We start from the raw sequence: 19,681 nt of genomic DNA, 5'->3' as shown, positions 1-19,681 counted from the left end.
TGTCCTAACTTTTCAGCTCTGCTGTTGTCATGTGAAAGCAGCCATAGACAACATGCAGAAACTAACGCGTTGAGTGTGTTCCAATAAAAGTTTATTTACAAAAACAAGTGGTGGGCCGAATTTAGCCTGTGGGCCATGGTTTGCTGACCCCTGTCCCAGAGCCTGCAGCAGCTGCCCTGAGGAGCCATATTTTCCAGAGCCAAGAGCAGACTCAGATTTCTCCTTGGAGGCCATTGTTTTGAAACTGCAATCAGACCTGAGGAGTTATTTTTTAAGTCGCCTTGGGCTCAGCAGAGGCTCCCAGGTCTCTGCAGCTGAGTGAGTCAGGCCCTTGGAGACAGGGCTCAGTCTCAGAGCCAGACACAAGAGCCACTCAAAAATCCTCCTTGGAGTGACACCACTCTCCACAGCCCCAGCCCTGTGAATGGAGGCCAGGGGCTAGGCAACGACCAGTGCAGAAATGGGATCCGTCTGGGGCACATTTCAGCAGGAATCAACCCCAGACCGTCTGGTCTACCACCTGCGGGCTGTGTGACCTTGGTCAAATCACCGCATCTCTCCTGTAACATGGATGCACTAGTTTACCCTCAAGGAGGCTGTTCTCATGGTTCTCTGTGAAATAATCGAAAAGCTGATCACCTTACGCTAAAGCAACATAGTTAATCTCAAACGGTTGTAGATTGTGTGAGCTCATCCTCAAACACTGTTGAAATAACAAATCATAGGGATGGACACAGATTTGAGGTTGGCTGGAGCTGGGGTTTGAGGGGAGGGGTGAGTGTGCTTCTAAAAGGGTAGTGGGAGGGGCGCCTGGGTGGCTTAGTTGGTTGGGAGTCCGACTCTTGATTTTGGCTCAGGTCACCATCGCATGTTTTGTGAGATCAAGCCCCATGTCGGGCTCCGTGCTGATAGCATGAAGCCTGCTTGGGATTCTCTCTCCCTTTCTCTCTGCCTCTCCCCCGCTCTCTCTCTCTCCAAATAAATAAATAAACGTAGGGGCACCTGGGTAGCTCAGTCGGTTAAGCATCCAACTTCAGCTCAGGTCATGATCTCATGGTTCATGGGTTCGAGCCCTGCATCAGGCTTTGTGCTGACAGCTCAGCCTGGAGCCTGCTTCAGATTCTGTGTCTCCCTCTCTCTCTGTCTCTGTCTGTCTCTCTCTCTCAAACATAAATAAACATAATAATAAATAAGTAAACTTTAAAAATAAGGAAAAGGGTAGTGGGAGGAAACAGTCCTGCATAGTGACTGGGGCAGTTCCTCAAAGATATACAGGTGAGGGGCACCTGGGTGGCTCAGTCGGTTGAGCGTCCGGCTTCGGCTCAGGTCATGATCTCACGGTTCATGAGTTCGAGCCCCGCGTTGGGTTCTGTGCTGACAGCTAGCCCAGAGCCTGGAGCCTGCTTCAGATTCTGTGTCTCCCTCTCTCTCTGACCCTCCCCTGCTTGTGCTGTCTCTCTCTGTAAAAAAAAAAAAAAAAAAAAAAAAAAAAAGCTATACAGGTGATATTTGCTAGGACGAAATACACGTATACACACATAAATGGACGTCCGTAGAAGTGATGCTTTCTCTGCTTGTCAAAACATCCCCTTCTTGGTCCTCATACTGTACCTCAGTTTTGCAAGATGTTAACTTTGGGGGGAAACTGGTAAAGGATACAGGGAAGTACTTCTTAACTTTTTTTTTTTTTTTTTTGCAACTTCCCATGAATCTCCACTTCAAAATAAAAGCTGGAAAGAAGAAAGCTGAGCAAGGTGTCTGCAAATCGGCTTGGAAGACGCTGGCACGAACACGCATCTGTGCTTTCTGCTACTTTCAAGGAGTTTCTATTTATTCTTTCAAGTGGAAATTCTTTAATGTTTATTTATTTTGAAAGGAGGAGAGGATAATTGGGGGGAGGGGGAGACAGAGAAGGAGAGAGAAAAATCTCAAGCAGGCTCTGAGCTGTTGTTAGCACAGAGCCTGATGCAGGGCTCGATCCCATGAACTGAGAGATCGTGACCTGAGCTGAAACCAAGGGTTGGATGCTTAACTGTCTGAGCTGCCCAGGTAGCCCTCAGGTGGAAACTCTTAACGGGCTAGGTTTGATTGGATGAGATCATGGCTGGGACAAGATCGTGGGACACGATCTCCACAACAGCTCTGTAACGTACCGCCTCTGACTAGTTCCATTTTACAGGTGAGAAAACTGAGGCTCTGAGCCTGCCAGAAGTTGATACAGCTGGGAAAGGACAAGGCTGAACCTCGAGTCCAGGTGCACCCGAAAACAGAGACCCCAGACACTGATCACAGCCCCAAAGGCAGATATCTCTATGAAAGTAATTAGCAAATTTGGCTTCATATCATAGAGCAAACAATAGCAACATAGTAAGTGCTCAATAAACAGTAGCCATTAACATTATTATTCACATAAATGGCATATTCAAAATCGATAGATCATTCCTTGTCTTTTTTTTTCTTTATTTCTAGAAAGAGAGAGACAGGGTGAGCAGGGGAGGGTCAGAGAGAAAGGGAGACACAGAATCTGAAGGAGGCTCCAGGCTCTGAGCTAGCTATCAGCACAGAACCCAATGTGGGGCTTGAACCCACAAACCACGAGATCATGACCTGAGCTGAAGTTGGCTACTTAACCAACTGAGCCCCCCAGGCACCCCGATCATTCCTAGTCTTAACTAAAGTATCAGGTTAGCCTCACCTGGGATGTCAGGTGGGCATCAGGTACCCCTGATATGATGGGATAGGGGAGGAAACTTGACCTCTGTGGCCTTCCTTCTAGAAACGTGTAGCCCCCATCTAACCATGAGAAAATACCAGACAAGCCCAGACTGAGGGGCATTCTGCAAAAGACATGGCCAGAGTGCCTCACAATGTTTAAAGTCATGAAAAACAAGGAAAGGCTAAGAAACTGTCACAGCCCAGAGGAACCTGACATGTGTCACGTGTCCCTGGATGGGATCCTGGGACAGAAAAACATTCATGGGAAAACTGATGACATCTACATAAAATCCGGAGTCTAGTTACTTGTCATGTACCAATGTTAACTGCTTAGTTCCTGCAAAGGTACTGTGGTCACATAAGATGTTAAGTTATCTGTGTGGAGAATGTATAGAAACTCTGTACTAACTTTGTAGCTTTATAACACTGTTATTTCCCCACAAATCTAAAATGACACCCATATTAAAAGTTTGTTTTCAAGGAGTGCCTGGGTATCTCAGTTGGTTAAGTATCTGACTCTTGATCTCAGCTCAGGTCACGATCTCAGCATGTGAGTTCGAACCCCACATGGGGCTCTGCGCTGAGAGCATGGAGCCTGCTTGGGATTCTCTCTCCCCCTCTCTCTCTGCCCCAACTCGACTCTCTCTCTATTTCCAAATAAATAAATAAACTTAAAAAAAGTTTATTTTTAAAAATTGACATATCATTACTAGAATTAGGACAATATATAATAATCAATATATTTTAGTAAAATTTAAATACTGGTAACATAAATTACTATATTCAATATATTTAAACAGATCAATATATTTAAAATGTTCATAAATCCATAATTAAAATTTTTTTAATGTCTAGTTTTGAGACGAGAGAGACAGAGCATGAGTAGGAGAGGGACAGAGAGAACAGGAGACATAGAATCTGAAGCAGGCTCCAGGCTCCGAGCTGTCAGCACAGAGCCTGATGCAAGGCTCGAACCCACGAACTGTGAGATCATGACCTGAGCCGAAGTTAGACGCTTAACTGACCTAGCTGCCCAGGAGCCCCTAAATCCGTATATTTAATATGTGGATAAAATGAGTTAAAGCTTTTAATGTTTTTAGTACGAGAAATTGACACACTTAACAGTTGTGGTGCTGTAAATACACATGTCTGACATATTGATAACAAGAATCTGTTCCTTGCTGGCAGCAAACAGTAGGGAAAGGCCTGACGACATTACATTTCTACAAAACTCTTCCTGGTAGGCAGTGTGGAGGAGAGAAGAGCCAGAGGGGGAGGCTCGAGGTGGGAAGCAAAGGGCCAACTGGGAGCAGGATGATAGACGCAGGTCACATCCCTGCCCCCCACCGCAGGCAGAGGACACCCTTCCTGTGCCTCAGTTTCCAGCCCTGGGGCAGGTGTGGGAGGCTGGAGGACTCATTCTCCCCAGCAGGGGCTCACTTCGGGGCTAACATAAGATGACCTACTGTTCCAGATTTTCCAGGACTATCTGGGTTTGGCCCTGAAAGTCCCAGACAGACCAGGATAGCAGTTATCTTAGAAGCCGTCCCCAGAGCCAGGAGCCTCCCTGGGAGAAGGAGCTGGAGGAGGAGAGGCAAGGAAGGTCCCAAGAGACAGAGAACTAACCAGGACATGGCTGAACTCTTGGGCCAGTAAAATAACCTCTTCCAGAAATTTACAGAGGCGCAGGCTGTGGCGTTGGGATGGTGTGCCGTGCGTGCATTTGAATGTGGGCATTTCTTGTGGACATTGAGGGGGGTCCCGGAGGCCTCACCTGACCAGTGATGGCGCCGCCACTGCTCCTGGCTGAGGAGGCCCAGCCTCCGGGCCTCCTGGGCTCCCGCGTGCAGCACTGAGGTCAGGGTGGCCTCTTCGGGCCCACGGGCCTCCGAGCTGCCCAGGGACTGCAGCAGGTAGGTGGGGGGCACGGCGTTCTCGTCCCTCCGGAAGTGTCGAGCCACCAACTCCAGGTCGCGGGGCTTGGAGGTCAGCTGGGCTCCCAGAGCCTCCCACTCCTTCTCCTCGATGAGCGTGGGGACAGGACAGGGGCCGTACTGGTCACCGAGGAGGGCCTGCCAGGGAGACGGGCACGGTTCAAATCTCAGCTTGGGCACTTTGCTCTGCGACGCTGGGGGAGACACCCTGAGCCCCCAGGACGGGCCTGGCCGTGGTGTCACAGTGTCGCGTCCATTGAGCAGCAGGCGGAGCCTTAGAGCACCTGCTTGTGAAGAGTGTGCGGCATCCGGCAAGTAAGCTCTGAACCTCATCCTGTATCAAGCGTCATGGAACCTTTCCCTGGAAAACCCTCAGGGGGCAGGGGGGTGCCAGGTGGCTCAGTCGGTTAAGCGTCCAACTCTTGATTTCGGCTCAGGAAGACATGCAGGATCCCACGGTTTGTGGGATTGAACCCCGGGTCAGGCTCTGCACTGACAGCACAGAGCCTGTTTGGGATTCTCTCCCCTCCTCTCTCTGCCTCTCTCCCGCTCACACACTCTTTCTCTCTCTCTCAAAATTAATAAATAAACTTTTAAAAAAAGCCCTCTGTGGAAGCCAAATAACAGCCCCCAAAGATATCCAGTTCTAATCCCTGGGCCCTGTGAATGCACCTTATATGGAAAAGAGCCACGATGGCTAATTTCAGGTGTCGGTTTGACTGGGCTACGGGAGGCCCAGAGAGCTGGCCAAATGTGATTTCTGTGTGTGTCTGGGGCGGTGTCTCTGGAAGAGAGTGACCTGGTGAACCGAGTGAAGGAGACGGGCCCTCCCCAAAGCAGGAGGGCATCATCCCGTCCGCCGGGGGCCCAAATATGACCTAAGTAAATAAACAAAGGAGGAAAGGTTTCCCTCGCTCTGTCTGAGCTGAGACATGCATCTTCTCCTGCCCTTAGACATCGGTTCTCAGGCTTTTGGACTCAGATCAGGACCTGGAAACTTCAGCCCCCGATTCTCAGGCCTCAGGCCAACAGCTGAGTTATGGCGCCTGCTTTCCTGACTCGACAGCTTACAGATGGCTGATGGCGGGACTTCTCGGCCTCCGTAACAGGGAGAGCCAGTTCCTCTAACAAATCTCCTTCTTGTGAATCTCTCTGTATCCTGTTGGTTCCATTTCTCTGGAGAACCATGATGAACACAAAAGTCTTTGCAGATGTAAGTTAAGGATTTTGAGCGGAGGAGATTATCCTGATTGCAGGGGTCTTTATAAGAGACAGGCAGAGGGAGAGAGAACCACAGCTTCTTATAGGTAGGTCCTGGCCTGCCCCAGAAATAGATCCGTGACAAGAGTTAAGGCCTCCGTTGGCCCTGCCCAAATATCATGCTTTGATGTGGTCCTGGGTATCAAAAGTGCAGGGTGGATCCTGTCTTTACTTAGAATTAGCATTGAGCTACAGAGTAAGACACGAGAAGGAGTGTGCTGGGCAGAGCACCTTGCAAACAGAGGGAACAGCATGTGCAAAGGCCCTGTGGCAGGAAGTATGGTAACGGGCCAGAGAAGGAAAGCTGGGGTGGGGGAGGTTCTTGAAATACTGACAAAGAGGGGGCAGCAGTGAAATATAAGGCCATCCCTGTGGGGGGGGGGGTGCGGCCCTAAAACTTTGGTCTTAATGCTGAGAACCTTGGAGCCCTTTTTCTGTCCCAACAGAAGGTGCAAACTGGGATGCTAGAGAATCAGACCAGAAGAGGCCTAGGACCTCGAGCCTCAAGTCTTGAGGCTCCTCATCATAAAATGGAAGCAATCCCCCCTCCCCCCTCCTTTCTTCATTGAGTTGTAGCAGAATATTCCAGGCGTATGCACCCAGGAAACCTGGATAAATGGAGTCTGTGATGGAGGGAGCTTGGACAGGAGCCCACTGTCTCCAGGGGCCTTTCCGGCAGCGTCAGCCTTGGAGCAGTGAGAGAAGTGGAAGAAGCTGGCCAACCACAAACCACCGATCTTAGGAAAGAGGCAGAGGGTGGAAAATGCTGCCACCTGAGGGACCAGCCCAAGAACAGGAAGTGCTTGAAAAGCTAAAGGTCAGGAGCCTCCAGGAGCAACTCTCTGGAGCTGCTGGAGCTGCTGGTGGCCCAGGAGAGCCAGAGCCTCTAAAGGAAGTTCCACGGGGAGCCGTCTCCTGCTACTCACGCTGCCTAATGACTTATTTACCAGAGAGACGCCTCTCCAAGGGCCCCTGGGGCAGGCCTGATCTCCACGAAAGACCCCCGTGCACAGCCGCTGAAGGCGAATGGTGCCAGGACTCTTGGGTGACAGAGGGGAGATGCTTGGTTTGGGAGGAAAGCCGGAAGTGGGGAGTGGGCTGGCGGCCCCAGGAGCCCTTCTGGAAGGACGAGCAAAGTCCCGGGCCGGTTGGGGCTGGGAAAAGCTCAGGGACCATCATCCCGTCCCCCATGCCACCCAGAGGCTGCGCTGTGCTTTTCACCGCCAGCACCGGGGTTGCAAAATCCAATTCCTCCTGGACTTCTGCTTCTCCCCATCGTCCATCTTCTTTAGAAAAAAAATGTTTTTCTTTTCTTCCTTTCTTTTTTTTTTGAAATGCCACAAAATGATCCATCATCAGGCTCATTTGGAAAACGAAACTGGAAAATTGATGGGGGGGGGCGGGGAACATATGAAGAAGGAAAGTAGAGGCCTCCAAACACTAGGATGCGTTTTAAGCAACAATAATTGAAGCAGAGGGATTCGAAGGGCACGAACTTTCAGTTAGAAGGTAAACAAGTAGTAGGGATGAAATGCACAGCCTGAGGACCGTACTTAACAGGGCTGCATGTGTATTTGGAAGTTGCTAAGAGGGGCCCCTAGATGGCTCAGTTGGTTAAGCGTCCGACTTCGGCTTGGGTCATGATCTCACAGCTCATGGGTTCGAGCCCCGCATCAGGCTCTGTGCTGACAGCTCAGAGCCTGGAGCCTGCTTCAGGTTCTGTGTCTCCCTCTCCCTCTCTCTGCTGCTCCTTCCCCCCCCCTCAAAAATAAATAAACATTAAAACATTTTTTAAAATTGGGACACCTGGGTGGCTCAGTCCGTTGAGCATCCGACTTCAACTCGGGTCACAATCTCGTGGTTCACAAGTTCGAGCCCCTCATCGGGCTCTGTGCTGACAGCTCAGAGCCTGGAGCCTGGTTTGGATTCTGTGTCTCCCTCTCTGCCCCCCCCCTCACACTCTGTCTCTCTCTCAAAATTAAATAAACATTAAAATTTTTTTTAATTTAAAACATTAAAGAAAAGAAAGCTTCTAAGAGAATAGATCCTACAAGTTCTCATCACAAGGATAAATAAAAAACCATTTTTCTCTTTTTTTGTGTCTATATAAGATGATTAATATTAGTTAAACTTACTATGGTCATCATTTTACAACACATGTAAGTCAAGTCGTTAATGCTATACATCTGAAACTTACACAATGCCAAATGGAAAAAATATCCAGATGACACTGGGAGAAGGGGAAAAAGCAGAGCCAACATACAAAGAAAGGTATAGAGCAAAAGATTGAAAATGCAAGCCGGACTGACAGATAAAACACATAATAATAAAGAAAGCTTCTCACACACGTTGCCCAGGTCTTCCTTAGTTTCTTTTAGGGAGATCGAATCGCTAAGGCAACACTAGAACCTTCCGCAGTGTTGGCAGCATGCTTATCTACGTTGTCCAATACCATGGCCGGCCACCACATGTGGCTAAGCCACCGCAACGTGGCCAGTGAGACTGAGGAACTGAAATTTAAATTCGACTCAATTTTAATTTCTTTACCTTTAAATTTGCCACTGGTGGGCCGTGGCTACCGCACTAGACTCTACGATTCTAAAGCCAAGCAGCCCTCCTATAGTTCTCTTTATTTCCCTAGAAACAGTGTTTATTTTATTTTTTAAATTATATTTTGTCTCTAAATTGATTTTAGTGTTTATTTTTGAAAGAGAGAGAATGACAGAGTGTGAGCAGGGGAGGTGTAGAGAGAGAAGGAGACAGAATCTGAAGCAGGCTCCAGGCTCTGAGCTGTCAGCACAGAGCCCGACGCGGGGCTCAAACTCACAGACCAAGAGATCATGACATGAGCCAAAGTCAGACGCTTAACCGACTGAGCCAGTGAGGCACCCCTAATTATTTTTTTTAAGTAGGCTCACGTGGAGCCCAACACGGGGTTTGAACTCACAACCCTGAGATCAAGACCTGAGCTGAGATCAAGAATCAGATGCTTAACTGACTGAGCTACCCGGGCACCCCTAGAAAACAGCTTTAATAATGGGGACCATGCTCTCCTACATTCTACTTTATCTCTAGGGGAGATTCCAGAGGGTTTTTCTTTTTATTTGGAATTGCTTAAAGCTCTTTGTAACTAAGATGTCTTGGGCAAAGATCCCTTCTTGACTTTTTCCCTTTTTACTTTTTAGGACAGAGGTTAGCAAATTTTTTTCTGTAAAGGGTCAGATAGCCAATCATTTCAGCTTTGCAGACCAGATGGTCTCTGTCACAACGATTCAGCTCTCTGTTTGTAGCTGGAAAACAGCCAGGGATGATATGTAAATGAAGGAGTGTGGCTGTGCCAATAGTACTTTATTTAAAAAAACAGGCGAAGAGCCAGATTTGCCCCATAGGCTATAGTTGGCCGACCCCTGCTCTAGGATTTAAGAGCTCAAATGTCATATTTAATGTATCTGGAACTTGCTGGTGTAATAAATCAAGACTATGGCATAACATTGGCCGGTTGTAGCCTAAACTACTAATCATGAGCTGGGGCTTATTTCGGTGACAGAGAGCGTACTGTGGGGATGGGAAGAGAGAATGCCCTGGACCGTGGAAAAATTGGCCCCACCTAGCATCGGAAGAAGTTTGCCTGGGGGCAGGCTGTAGATGGCACCCCAGAGGCTATTCCCAACACCTTGAGGCACAGGGGAGAAAAAAATGCCCAACATCCTGTGGGTTTCCATCGTCTGTATGTCAGGACCCCAAAATTCCATGCACATAAAGCGCACGAGATGCAAAAGCTAGGGAAAGGTTCAGAGCAAAGTCTAGGTTCTTTTGGGTCTCAACCCTCTGTTCTCCAACTCACCTGCTGATTCCACTTGGCTGCTAATGCCTGGATCGCAGCTAGCTCTGTGGGAAGTGAGTACTGTGATCGATTAGCAATGTCTGCCATGGGCAGGCTATGGACACTTGGTACTAGAGCAGAAATGCCATCACCCCTCTACCCATGGGTTTGGCTAGTGAGCAGGGGCCGTATACTGGAGCTGGAATGAGAAGTAAGAGACTCACAACAAAAGCCGGCCCTATGGATGTTTTCCGACAGCGGTCGAGCTCCTCCAAGCAGAGTTCTGTGGTCATGTGCTCAGTGGCCTCAGAGTTCCGAATACCCCACCTCAGATCAACAACCTGGAGATCACAAGCGTGGCTTTGTCAGGGAGGTGGCACAGGGGGTGATTTTTTTTTCCAATTCCCTTTGACAAAGGCATAATGTTCCAATCATTTGTGACAGTCTCCCCCCAAAGGGGGGTGTACGAATGGAAAGAACTTGAACAAAGGCCATAACCGTGGGAAAAACATCAGACAGACCCAGACAGGGGGCATCTGGCAGGACAGCCAGCCAGTCCTCTCCAAGACTGCCAAGGTCTTGAGCAACAAGGAAAGGCTGTCCCAGACTAGAGGGAACCCCACTGGGCTCCCTGGACGGGGCCCTTAACCAGAGAGAGAACACGAACGGAAGAACTGGTAACATCTTAGCAACATTGGGAAGCTGGTTAACAGCAGCATACCAACGTCCATATCTTAGTTCTGACCACTGTGCCCCGATGATGTAAGATTCTCATAACGGGAAAAGCTGAGGGCACAGCACATGGGAACTCTGGACCGTAGGCCGCCCTTCAAGTAAATCTAAACCCGAAATTTTTAAAAATTCCAAAAACATTTTCAAGAACTTGAACATTTTTAGACCATTCCTTTCTCAGTGAGGACATGTCCACACTTGTCCTCAGAACTTTCTTTGCAACGAAGGGTATTTAGTTTGGCCGAAGTTGGACTTGGCAGGGTCTCCTTGGCAACCACACGCTTGCAGTCCACTTTTGCCTGTTTGCCTGAGGGGGGCCGGCAGAATGGCTCAATTCAGGTGCAACGCTGACCCAGCAGAGGGCTGGGATCAGGAAGGGGGTTGGGGGGAATGGGACTCCGAACGTCCCTCCTCCCTAAATTCTTTTGGCCAGAGGGAAAGACACAGAAATTCCTAACGGACTGGAACACAGGGATAAAAGGACGCTAGCATTGAACGTGGCTGAAGCGAGAGGGGAAAAGGGTCAGCCACCACGCTTGGGCAAGAGCCTTTGGCTCTGCGGGCCACTGTCTCCACCCCTGCACTGACGACGCTCTCTGTGAGCACCTGTGTGGACATTAAAGGCACGAGCACAGAGCCCTTCGTCAGTCCTCAGGATGTCTGTTTTCCTTTCTAGGGCCTCTGCCATGGAGCTGGGCCTCATGATCAGTGGCCGGCAGAGTCCCAGCACTGTTTCTTTCCTGGTAACACATAAACCGTGGTTGTGTCTAATAATCTAGGGGGCCTTCGATGTGACGGATCGCTGTCGTAAATGACAAGGAGTCCGTGTCAACCGAAGCCAACACTCCAAAGATGCTTTGTCGGGAACATGTGAGTAGCGACATTCACACCCCGGATTGGGGCAAGGGTCACAGGGCGCTGTCTGGGGTCTGCGGTGACTGTCCCTGAAAGTCACCATTACCGCTCCCGAAAGAGGCTCAGCCCGCTTCCGTGTACACCCCAAACACCCCACAGTCCTCTCAGAGTCCCCCTGAGGCTGTCCCAGGTCAGGGGGGGCCAGGAAGACAAGGCAAACCGGCAACAAAAGGCAGTACTGGGAGGAGCCTGGGGAGCAGGGCCCAGGGCACTGCCACACCTCCGTGCCCCTGGCCACAGTCCCTCCAGCTGTCTGTTTAGGAGACTTTCATCACCACAGGGCGCATCACCAGCCTGGAGCCCCCTGGGGCAGAAGGTCCTATGTGGCAGCCTGGGAGGCAGATCTCTGCTCCCTAATTTTAGGGCAAGGGAAACTGAGGCAGGGAGGGGGCAATTACCTCAAACATCAGTCCGTGCTTTTGGCAGAAGGTCTGCACTTCGGGGTAGGCGGTGCTCTGCAGCGCTTCTCTCTCCGCGTCCATATCTGCAAGGAAGAGAGTAGAGGAGGTCGATTGGAAGAGCCCAGGACCCTTTCTTGCCCCGCGGCTGTGCTTTCAGCCCCGTTTGCCCCCACTAAGTCTGGGGGCCCCACGGGGCAATACAAAAAGAACATAAGGCAGGGATTCTGGGGTGGCTCAGTCAGGTAAGCGGCTGACTCTTGGTTCTGGCTCAGGTCATGATCTCATAGTTCGTGAGTTCAAGCCCCAGATCAGGCTCTGTGCTGACAGTGCGGAGCCTGCTTGGAATTCTCTGTCTCCCTCTCTCTCTCTGCCCTTCCTCGGTTCACGCCCTCTCTCCCTCTCTGAAAATAAATCAAGAAACATTTAAAAAATAATAGTAGGTGCCAACCAAAGAGGGACTTTTCTGGTATTAGTGCTAAAAATCCCACATTCCAGAAAACCCCTCTGTCCAGCTGACCAGAATGATTGGTCACCCAGCCTGGGGGGGTTGGCTTAGAGATAAAATACGGGGGGCCCAGCTGAATTTGCGCTTCAGTGAAACACGTAATAGCTCAAGCATATCTTATTCTGTGCACTGTTTGGATACAAATACACATCTGATAAACCCAGTTGAATCTGCATTTCAGATACATAACAAATAATCTGTTAGCCTCAGTCTGTCCTATGTCACCCACTGTTTGGGAAAAACCTACACTAGAGGATTATTCATTGTGTATCTGAAATGCAAATTGAACGGGTGTCCTGGTTTTTTGCTTTTGCCAGAATCTGGCAGCCCTCTGGAGGGTAAAACCTGGACTCTAAGACCTTCGGCACCACTGACTTCACTGTGTGGCCTGGTGCCCAGGGGCAGGCCATCCTCAGTTTCCCGCTCTGTAAAATGGGGATGATGCTCCTACCTTGCAAGGCTGCAAGCTCCCCACAGCCAGGGGCCTCTGCCCGTCTTGGTCATGGCTGGTTTCTTAGCACACGATACAAGAGCTCAGTAAGCGCCGGTCGAGCTATTGGATCTTACAAGCAAAACACCTCGTGTGAGACAGATGAAGAAATGTTGGTCCTCTCCACCTGGTTGGGGGAGGTCGTTGGAGTGTTCAGGGAAGGACTCCCAAAACCACTGCCATGAGGAGGTTGTCCAGGCCCTGGGCGCCAATCTTGGATCTGCCTCTTACCCCATGCCCTTCCCATGCCTGTCTAATCCGTTCCACAGGGTATTTATTAGGAAGTTGCTTTAGGCTCAGAACCTTGCCAAGCATCAGGGGCACCGTGGCAAACAAGACATATGTAGATGATGCAGTGGCCCGGAGCCAGCCCCTACTGGCTGGGGGAGGGGAAGGCTGACTGGTAAACTTCAGGGATCTTGCAAACCAGTGGTCAACATTGCCATTAGGAAAAATTCAATTATCTAAACTTACAATAGAAAGGGCAGAGATGGCAAATACTCAAAACTCATGCTTCCTAATTTTTTTAGGTTTATTTTTATTTATTTTGAGAGAGAGAGAGAGAGCAAGCAGGGGAAACATAGACAGTGAGAGAAAGAGAGAGAGAGAGAAGAGAATCCTAAGCATTGTCAGCACAGAGCCTGACGTGGGGTTTGAACTCACGAACCGTGAGTTATTTTATGGCATTCGACTGTTTGCTCTGTTCTTGAGTTTGGTCCTGGCTATTGATTTTCTATCAGGGGACTATCAGAGAATGGTGAATTACCGCACATCTCTGCCTGACTCCGTGTTCGGAGAAGTCACGGCGGCAGCTGGAAATCGACCCTGGCGGGAGTCACACCGTGGACATTGGCAGACAGTATGAATCGGTGGTGTTTTTCGTTTCATTTCGTTCTGTTTAGATTTGGGAAGCATGGGCTACGAAACATTTGCCAGCACACTACTCTGCGTAGCCTTTGCCCCCACAGAGCTTCCAGCTCTTCTCGGGGGAGCCACACGTTAAATAGGCACATAAATGACTACAGTTTATAGGGCCTGGAGCTTCGAGATCCTAAGACCTGTTGCAGCCCAGTGTGAATACAGCATGGGCGTGTGGGGAAGGGTCGTATAAGTCAAGACAGGAGGTGAGAAGAGTTGAGTCATGCAAGCCTTGGTGGCTGTGGGAAAGCTCTAACACTTTTAATTTTTTTAATTTTTAAAATGTTTATTTTTGAGAGAGAGAGAAAGAGAGAGAGAGACAGAGCATGAGCAGGGGAGGGGCAGAGAGAGAGGGAGACACAGAATCTAAAGCAGGCTCCAGGCTCTGAGCTGTCAGCACAGAGCCCGACGTGGGGCTCAAACTCAGGAGACATGAGATCATGACCTGAGCTGAAGTCAGACGCTCAACTGACTGAGCCCCCCAGGCGCCCCTCCTACACTTTTTAAGCCTGGGAAGTAGTACATTCATCACGAATGTCAGTTGCACTATGATTTGCCACTCACAGCAACTCTCTCAAGTCAGGCTCTCAGCCTGGCTTCTCGAGGTGGAAACAGAGGGTCCAGGAGGTTTCTCCTCATTGGTTCCCATGTGCGTCACTGGCCAGGCTGCACTCTCATCCAGGTCTCCGGGAGGACGCCGTGAGCCGTGCCCTGGCTGCCTCGCCCCTCCCCAAGAGGACCTGCTTGCCTCTAACCTCCAGCCTTTCCCTTCCCCTTACCTGAGACCGTGGAGCTGATGAAGATGGCCACAGTGCTGGACAGAGGCGCTGGGAGGGGGCCTCCCAGACCCCGGAGAAGCCGCTGGCGGGTGCCCGGGCTGAGGGGGCCCACGCTCATGCTGCCTGTCCACCTGGACGACCCTTTCCCAGGAAAGGGGCTGGGACTCAGAGACCTCAGACCGGAGGACAGCCAGGCAGGGCCATCTCACCCCCCAGCGCCCTGCAGCCCCCGTCACCTCCAGCACCCCTGGTGGCTGAAGCAGACCGTGCTCAGTCTATAAGCACCAATGGGGGGAACGTAGGACAGCAGCCCCCCTGCCAAGGCCCCTGGATGTTGTCGGCTCCTCCAGGCACTGGAAACTTTTGCCCCTCAACCAGCTGGTTCCTCACCCCAAGAGCTCAGCAGTCGCCACAGCAACTGCGGTTTCCTGGAGCCCAGCGTCGGGGCCTGGGGACCAGCCAGCCTCTGGAACACCTGGGTCCCCTGGGCAGCCGTGAAAGGTGAGCCGGGCCCAGGTGTGCAGACGGAAGCGTCAGCTGCTGGGAGTCATGCCGGTGCTGGACAGTCAGGCCAGAAGGACAGACACAGAGTGGAACCCCGGCCTCATGCTGCGCTCGCTGTCCCCCCCACAGGTCCCGGCACGGGGCGCACTGTTTAAACAAGCAGGTCTCAGTGCGAGGGAATATTCTGTTGCTCAGGAGACACTTGCAATGTCTGGAGACATTTTGGTCATCACGACCGGGGGGAGGTGGGGGCTGTTGGCACCGAGCAGGTAGAGCCCAGGGACATTGCTCAACACACAGTTCAGCCCCCGCCCGAGAAAATTATCTGTTCCTACAACGTCTGCAGCGCCGGGAACCTGAGGAATCAGCTTTTAATCCACTCCAGCCAGATCTCCTCGCCTGCAGGAGGCGTAGACCAAGCGCTCTCGGATAAGAAGGGAGATGAGCGTCTCCAGGGTCAGCTCAAGACTGACCCATATCAAAGCGAGATGTGCTCTTTGAAATGATCAAAAAAACACCACTGGTGACAAGATGAGTAGACCTTGAGGGCGTTGTGCTCCGTGAAATAAGCCAGACAGAGAAAGACAAATACCGTAAGATCTCACTTTTATGTGGAATCTTAAAAAAGCCGAACTCCTAGGAACAGAGAAATGGTTCTGAGGGAAAAGGGGTCAGGGAAATGGGGAGATGTCTGTCAAAAGATTACAAACTTCCAGTTAAAAGATGACGAAGACCAACTTAGGGAATCTAAGGCACGGCATGGTGATTATAGTTAATAATACCGTATTATATACTTGAAAGTGGCTAACAGCATAGACCTTATAGGCACTCACCACTAAAAAGAAATAGTAATTATGTGCATGCTGGGGGTGTTAGCTAACAATACTGCGGTAACCATTGTGCAAGACATAAGTGCATCAAATCAACGTGTCTTGCACCCTAAACTTACGTGGGGTTATATACGCTGATTATCTGTCAACACAGTTGGGGAAAAAGATTAACCAAAAACATGACCTCTATGACCGGGAAAGGACCTTCTCATTATTTGGCCTTAATTGAAAATGCCCCGGGGTGTCTGATGGCTCAGTCAGTTAAGTGACTGATTTCTCTCAGGTCATGATCTCACAGTTCGTGGGTTCGAGCCCCGCGTTGGGCTCTGTGCTGATGGCTCAGAGCCTGGAGCCTGCTTTGGATTCTGTGTCTCCATCTCTCTGCCCCTCACCTGCTCACGCTCTCTCTCAAAAATTAAATAAATGTTTTTTAAAAAAATTAAAAAGAAAAAAAAGGAAAGAAAATGCCCTGGTGATCTGAGTCCTGCCCCCCGCACCTCTGGATATTAACAAACCACAGGCAGAAGGAACTATGTACCTGGGAGTCCATGGGTCTGGTTGGAATGCTCGTCCGTCCGTCGCTGTCCTGGAGGAGTTAAGCAAGTGGCCTCTTCCCTGGGACACCGGCTGCATCGTTCGTGAAGCGGGAGTGACAGCCACTTGAGGCGAGCTAGGGTGAGGAGAGAGAGGCCGTCCGCTCAGGATAGAACACAAGGAAGCATGATGTGCCTGAAAAGCAAAATCAGTGTCAAACATACCACGGTGGACCTGACGTGAGCAAGGCATCTGGAGTTTACACGTCCAGTCCCCACTCTACATACGGGCATTTGAGAAATTCTGGTGTCGGTTCAGCCAAACAGCCAGAGCTTTGGCAATATCTTTTCCTTCTTGGCCTCAACTTCCCTTCCCTGCCTTGTCCACTTAGGAAAAAAGTTTGTTCTTCAGGGGGTCCCCGAGACCACCCTCACATGTAAGGATTTGCTAGAAGGACTCACAGACTTCGGAAAAGCTGTTCTCATGGTTATGGTGCATCACAATGAAAGGACGCAGATCAAGGTCAGCCAGGGAAAGAGGCGTGCCGGACAGCATCGGGGGGACCGCAGGCTCGGGCCTCCAGTGTCCGCTCCCAGCAGAGCTGTGCGAGTGGCACTTAACTCTCGCAGCAGCATTGTGACAGCAGGCCGGGAGGGCTGCCAGCCAGGGAAGCACGGCTGAGCCCAGATGCCCAGGCTTTTGCTGGGCATCGGTCCCGCAGACGTGGCTGACTTCCAGAGTCCCTCCAGAGCTGACACCTCGCGGCCCACGGCCCCTACCAGAGATCGTATCGTTAGCACAGACTCTCTGATTTATTCCAAGGCCCCCAGATAAACAAACACTCCTATCAGGCAAGACATTCCAGGGGCTTAGAGGGCACTTCCTAGGAGCCGGTCAAGGGCAAAACCTTTCACGTGCATAGTGTGGACACCCCAGGCCTGTGGAATTAACCTTTCCTGCACAGACCTGAAAAATGTTAAAACATTATCGATGGTCACCATTTCACAGATGAGCAAAACTGAGGACCAGAGCGAGAATGTTTTCACTAGCCTGGAAGGGCCCGGTCAGGGAGGGAGTGCTGGTCTGGTCCCTTTTCCTCCAGGGACCCTCAGAGCCAGCCTGGCCATTGAGCCACCTTCCCATGACCCTCTGTTTTAGCTGCACTCTGTGCTGATCTCACCCAGACCCCAGTTCTGGACCCCAGGGTCCATCTAGGTTTGTCCCTGTCACCTCCTCACCAATCTCCTGACCTTGAATTTGCCTCCTGGCAAATCTCTGTCCCTTCCTCCATTTATCTCAGTCTCAAGAGGCCCCTTGGACTCTTCCCCCACTCCAGCATATGGCCATGTTCCCTTGCTTCCCACCTCCTCACATCTGTGGGAGTGTTGGAAGGTTTTGATCTTGACCCTCATACCAGGCTTTCTTTCTATTCCTGTAGCCCAGACTTCTGCAATATCAGCACTCTTGGCATCTGGCAGCAGATCACTCTTTGCACTGGGGACCATCCTGTGCATTGCAGGATGTTGAAGAACATCCTGGTCTTGACCCAGTGGATCCAGGAGCAGGGCTCCCCACCCCCGCCAAAGCTGGGACAATCAAAAATATCTCCAGAGATTGCCAATGTCTACTAGGGGGCAGAATCATGCCTAGTTGAGAACCCCTAGTCTAAGACAACCAGTTTATTGCAGCCTCAGGGCCTTTGCACACGCTGCACCTGAACTCCCCAATTCAGGTTGGAGTTCAGATCCTTTCATTCCATCCACACCTCAGCTTCCATGCCACTTCCTAAGAGGCTCTCCCTGACCATCGCGTTGCTCAATGACCCCCCCTCAAGTCACTCCCAGTGCCATCGCCCTATTTTTTTAAATGCTTATTTATTTTGAGAAGGAGAGAAAGAGAGAGAGAAAATGTCTGCACGCATGAGAGGGGGAGAGGCCGAGAGAGAGGGAGATAGAATCCCGAGCAGGCTTTGTGCTGACCATGCGGAGCCTGATGTGGGGCTCGAGCTCACCAACCATGAGATCATGACCCAAGCTGAGAGCAAGAGGCGGACGCTTGATTGCCATTGCCCTATTTTAATTCTCTGCATGGTACTTACCACCAGCTGATATGTTTCTTCTTGCTTGTTTACCACTTGGATCTCCACAAGAACGTGAGTTCCATGAGTGCAAGGACCTTGTCTGCCAAGGTCAGCATGCCTGGCACACGGCAGGAGCTCACTAAATAACTGTCACATCAACGGACTCATCCACTACTGTCCATCTTCCTTGACTTCTATTAGTCACTGCAGGCAATTAAGCAAGCTTGGATTTCCCCAGGAGGGACAGAGGGCCCTTGTAGCGCCCTCCTTCTGGCTTTCCTGGGAGGCTCTGGCCTCCCTCTCGCTCTTGCTGGTGGTGGAAGGGCCGATTTAAGGTCCTCTGAGCAAGCCGGCTGGAGAAGGGCGTTTTCTGGGGTCAGCACTGCCCGGAAGACAAGCCCCCGGTGATCCTAGTAACTTTTGTCTTGCGACTTCCCAGGTCTCTCCCTGCCAATTCACCCAGCAACTGGGATAATGGAAGAGATTGTGGAGCTGGCAGGCCTTCGCTTAGCTGGGCGCTCAGCCAGACGTGACGGTTAACCGTTGTGTGCCAGGCTAATGCACTCCTCAGAGCAGAGGCCACTTGTTAGGGATTCACGAGGTGCCCGCTGGTGGGCGTCTGGCATGGGCAGTGTGCCCGAGAAGGAGATATTAAGATCTTGTCCCACCGATGAAAAAACAAACAAACAGGAAAACGAGGTCCAGAGAGATGATGCCTTGCGCATGGGCCACTTGACCTCTTTGGGTTCAAGTTTTCTTTTTATTTTCTTTTTTACTTTATTATTGAGAGACAGAGAGAGACAGAACATGAATGGGGGAGGGCCAGAGAGAGAAGGAGACACAGAGTTGGAAGCAGACTCCACACTCTGAGCTAGCTGTCAGCACAGAGCCCGATGCAGGGCCCGAACCCGCAAACATTGAGATCATGACCTGAGCCAAAGTCGCTCAACCGACTGAGCCACCCAGGCGCCCCTGGGCTTAAGTTTTCTTAACAGTTTCCAAGGTTGGTAAGACCATGAGGTTCACTTACACGGCGAGCCTCACACCACGCCTGGGGTGCGCGAAGGGCCCGTGAAATGTCAGCCATGATTAATTACCAGTATTTCCAGTCTCACCCAATGAGCGGCCGGCTCAGGAATCAAGGCGTCCGTGTCAATGGCCCAGCAAGCGTTAGTGAACGCCGCATTTCTGGAGCACGGTTTCTCAGTCTCAGCCCTGCTAATATCTGGGACCAGAGCACCCGCTGGGGTGGGGAGTGCAT

General features: G+C 50.8%; 1 protein-coding gene across 1 annotated transcript in view; it reads right to left on the bottom strand.

The window, feature by feature from the left end:
• NWD1 (NACHT and WD repeat domain containing 1) overlaps positions 1-18,708 on the bottom strand; it is a 63,779-nt gene extending 45,071 nt beyond the window's left edge. The window contains exons 1-5 of the mRNA XM_029917846.1: positions 18,439-18,708; positions 16,345-16,535; positions 11,778-11,863; positions 9,957-10,073; positions 4,490-4,787 (exon numbers count right to left, since the gene is read on the bottom strand). Of these exons, the coding sequence (XP_029773706.1) occupies positions 4,490-4,787; positions 9,957-10,073; positions 11,778-11,861 (499 nt within the window). The 5' untranslated portion in view covers positions 11,862-11,863; positions 16,345-16,535; positions 18,439-18,708. The remainder of the gene's footprint in view (positions 1-4,489; positions 4,788-9,956; positions 10,074-11,777; positions 11,864-16,344; positions 16,536-18,438) is intronic.
• Between the last annotated feature and the right edge of the window lie 973 nt (positions 18,709-19,681).

This window comes from Suricata suricatta, chromosome 12, assembly GCF_006229205.1.
Source record: "Suricata suricatta isolate VVHF042 chromosome 12, meerkat_22Aug2017_6uvM2_HiC, whole genome shotgun sequence".
In the NCBI taxonomy this organism is placed as follows: Eukaryota; Metazoa; Chordata; class Mammalia; order Carnivora; family Herpestidae; genus Suricata; species Suricata suricatta.
Note: the sequence above shows the minus strand (reverse complement) of the source record. Positions and strands in the feature narration are given on the sequence as shown.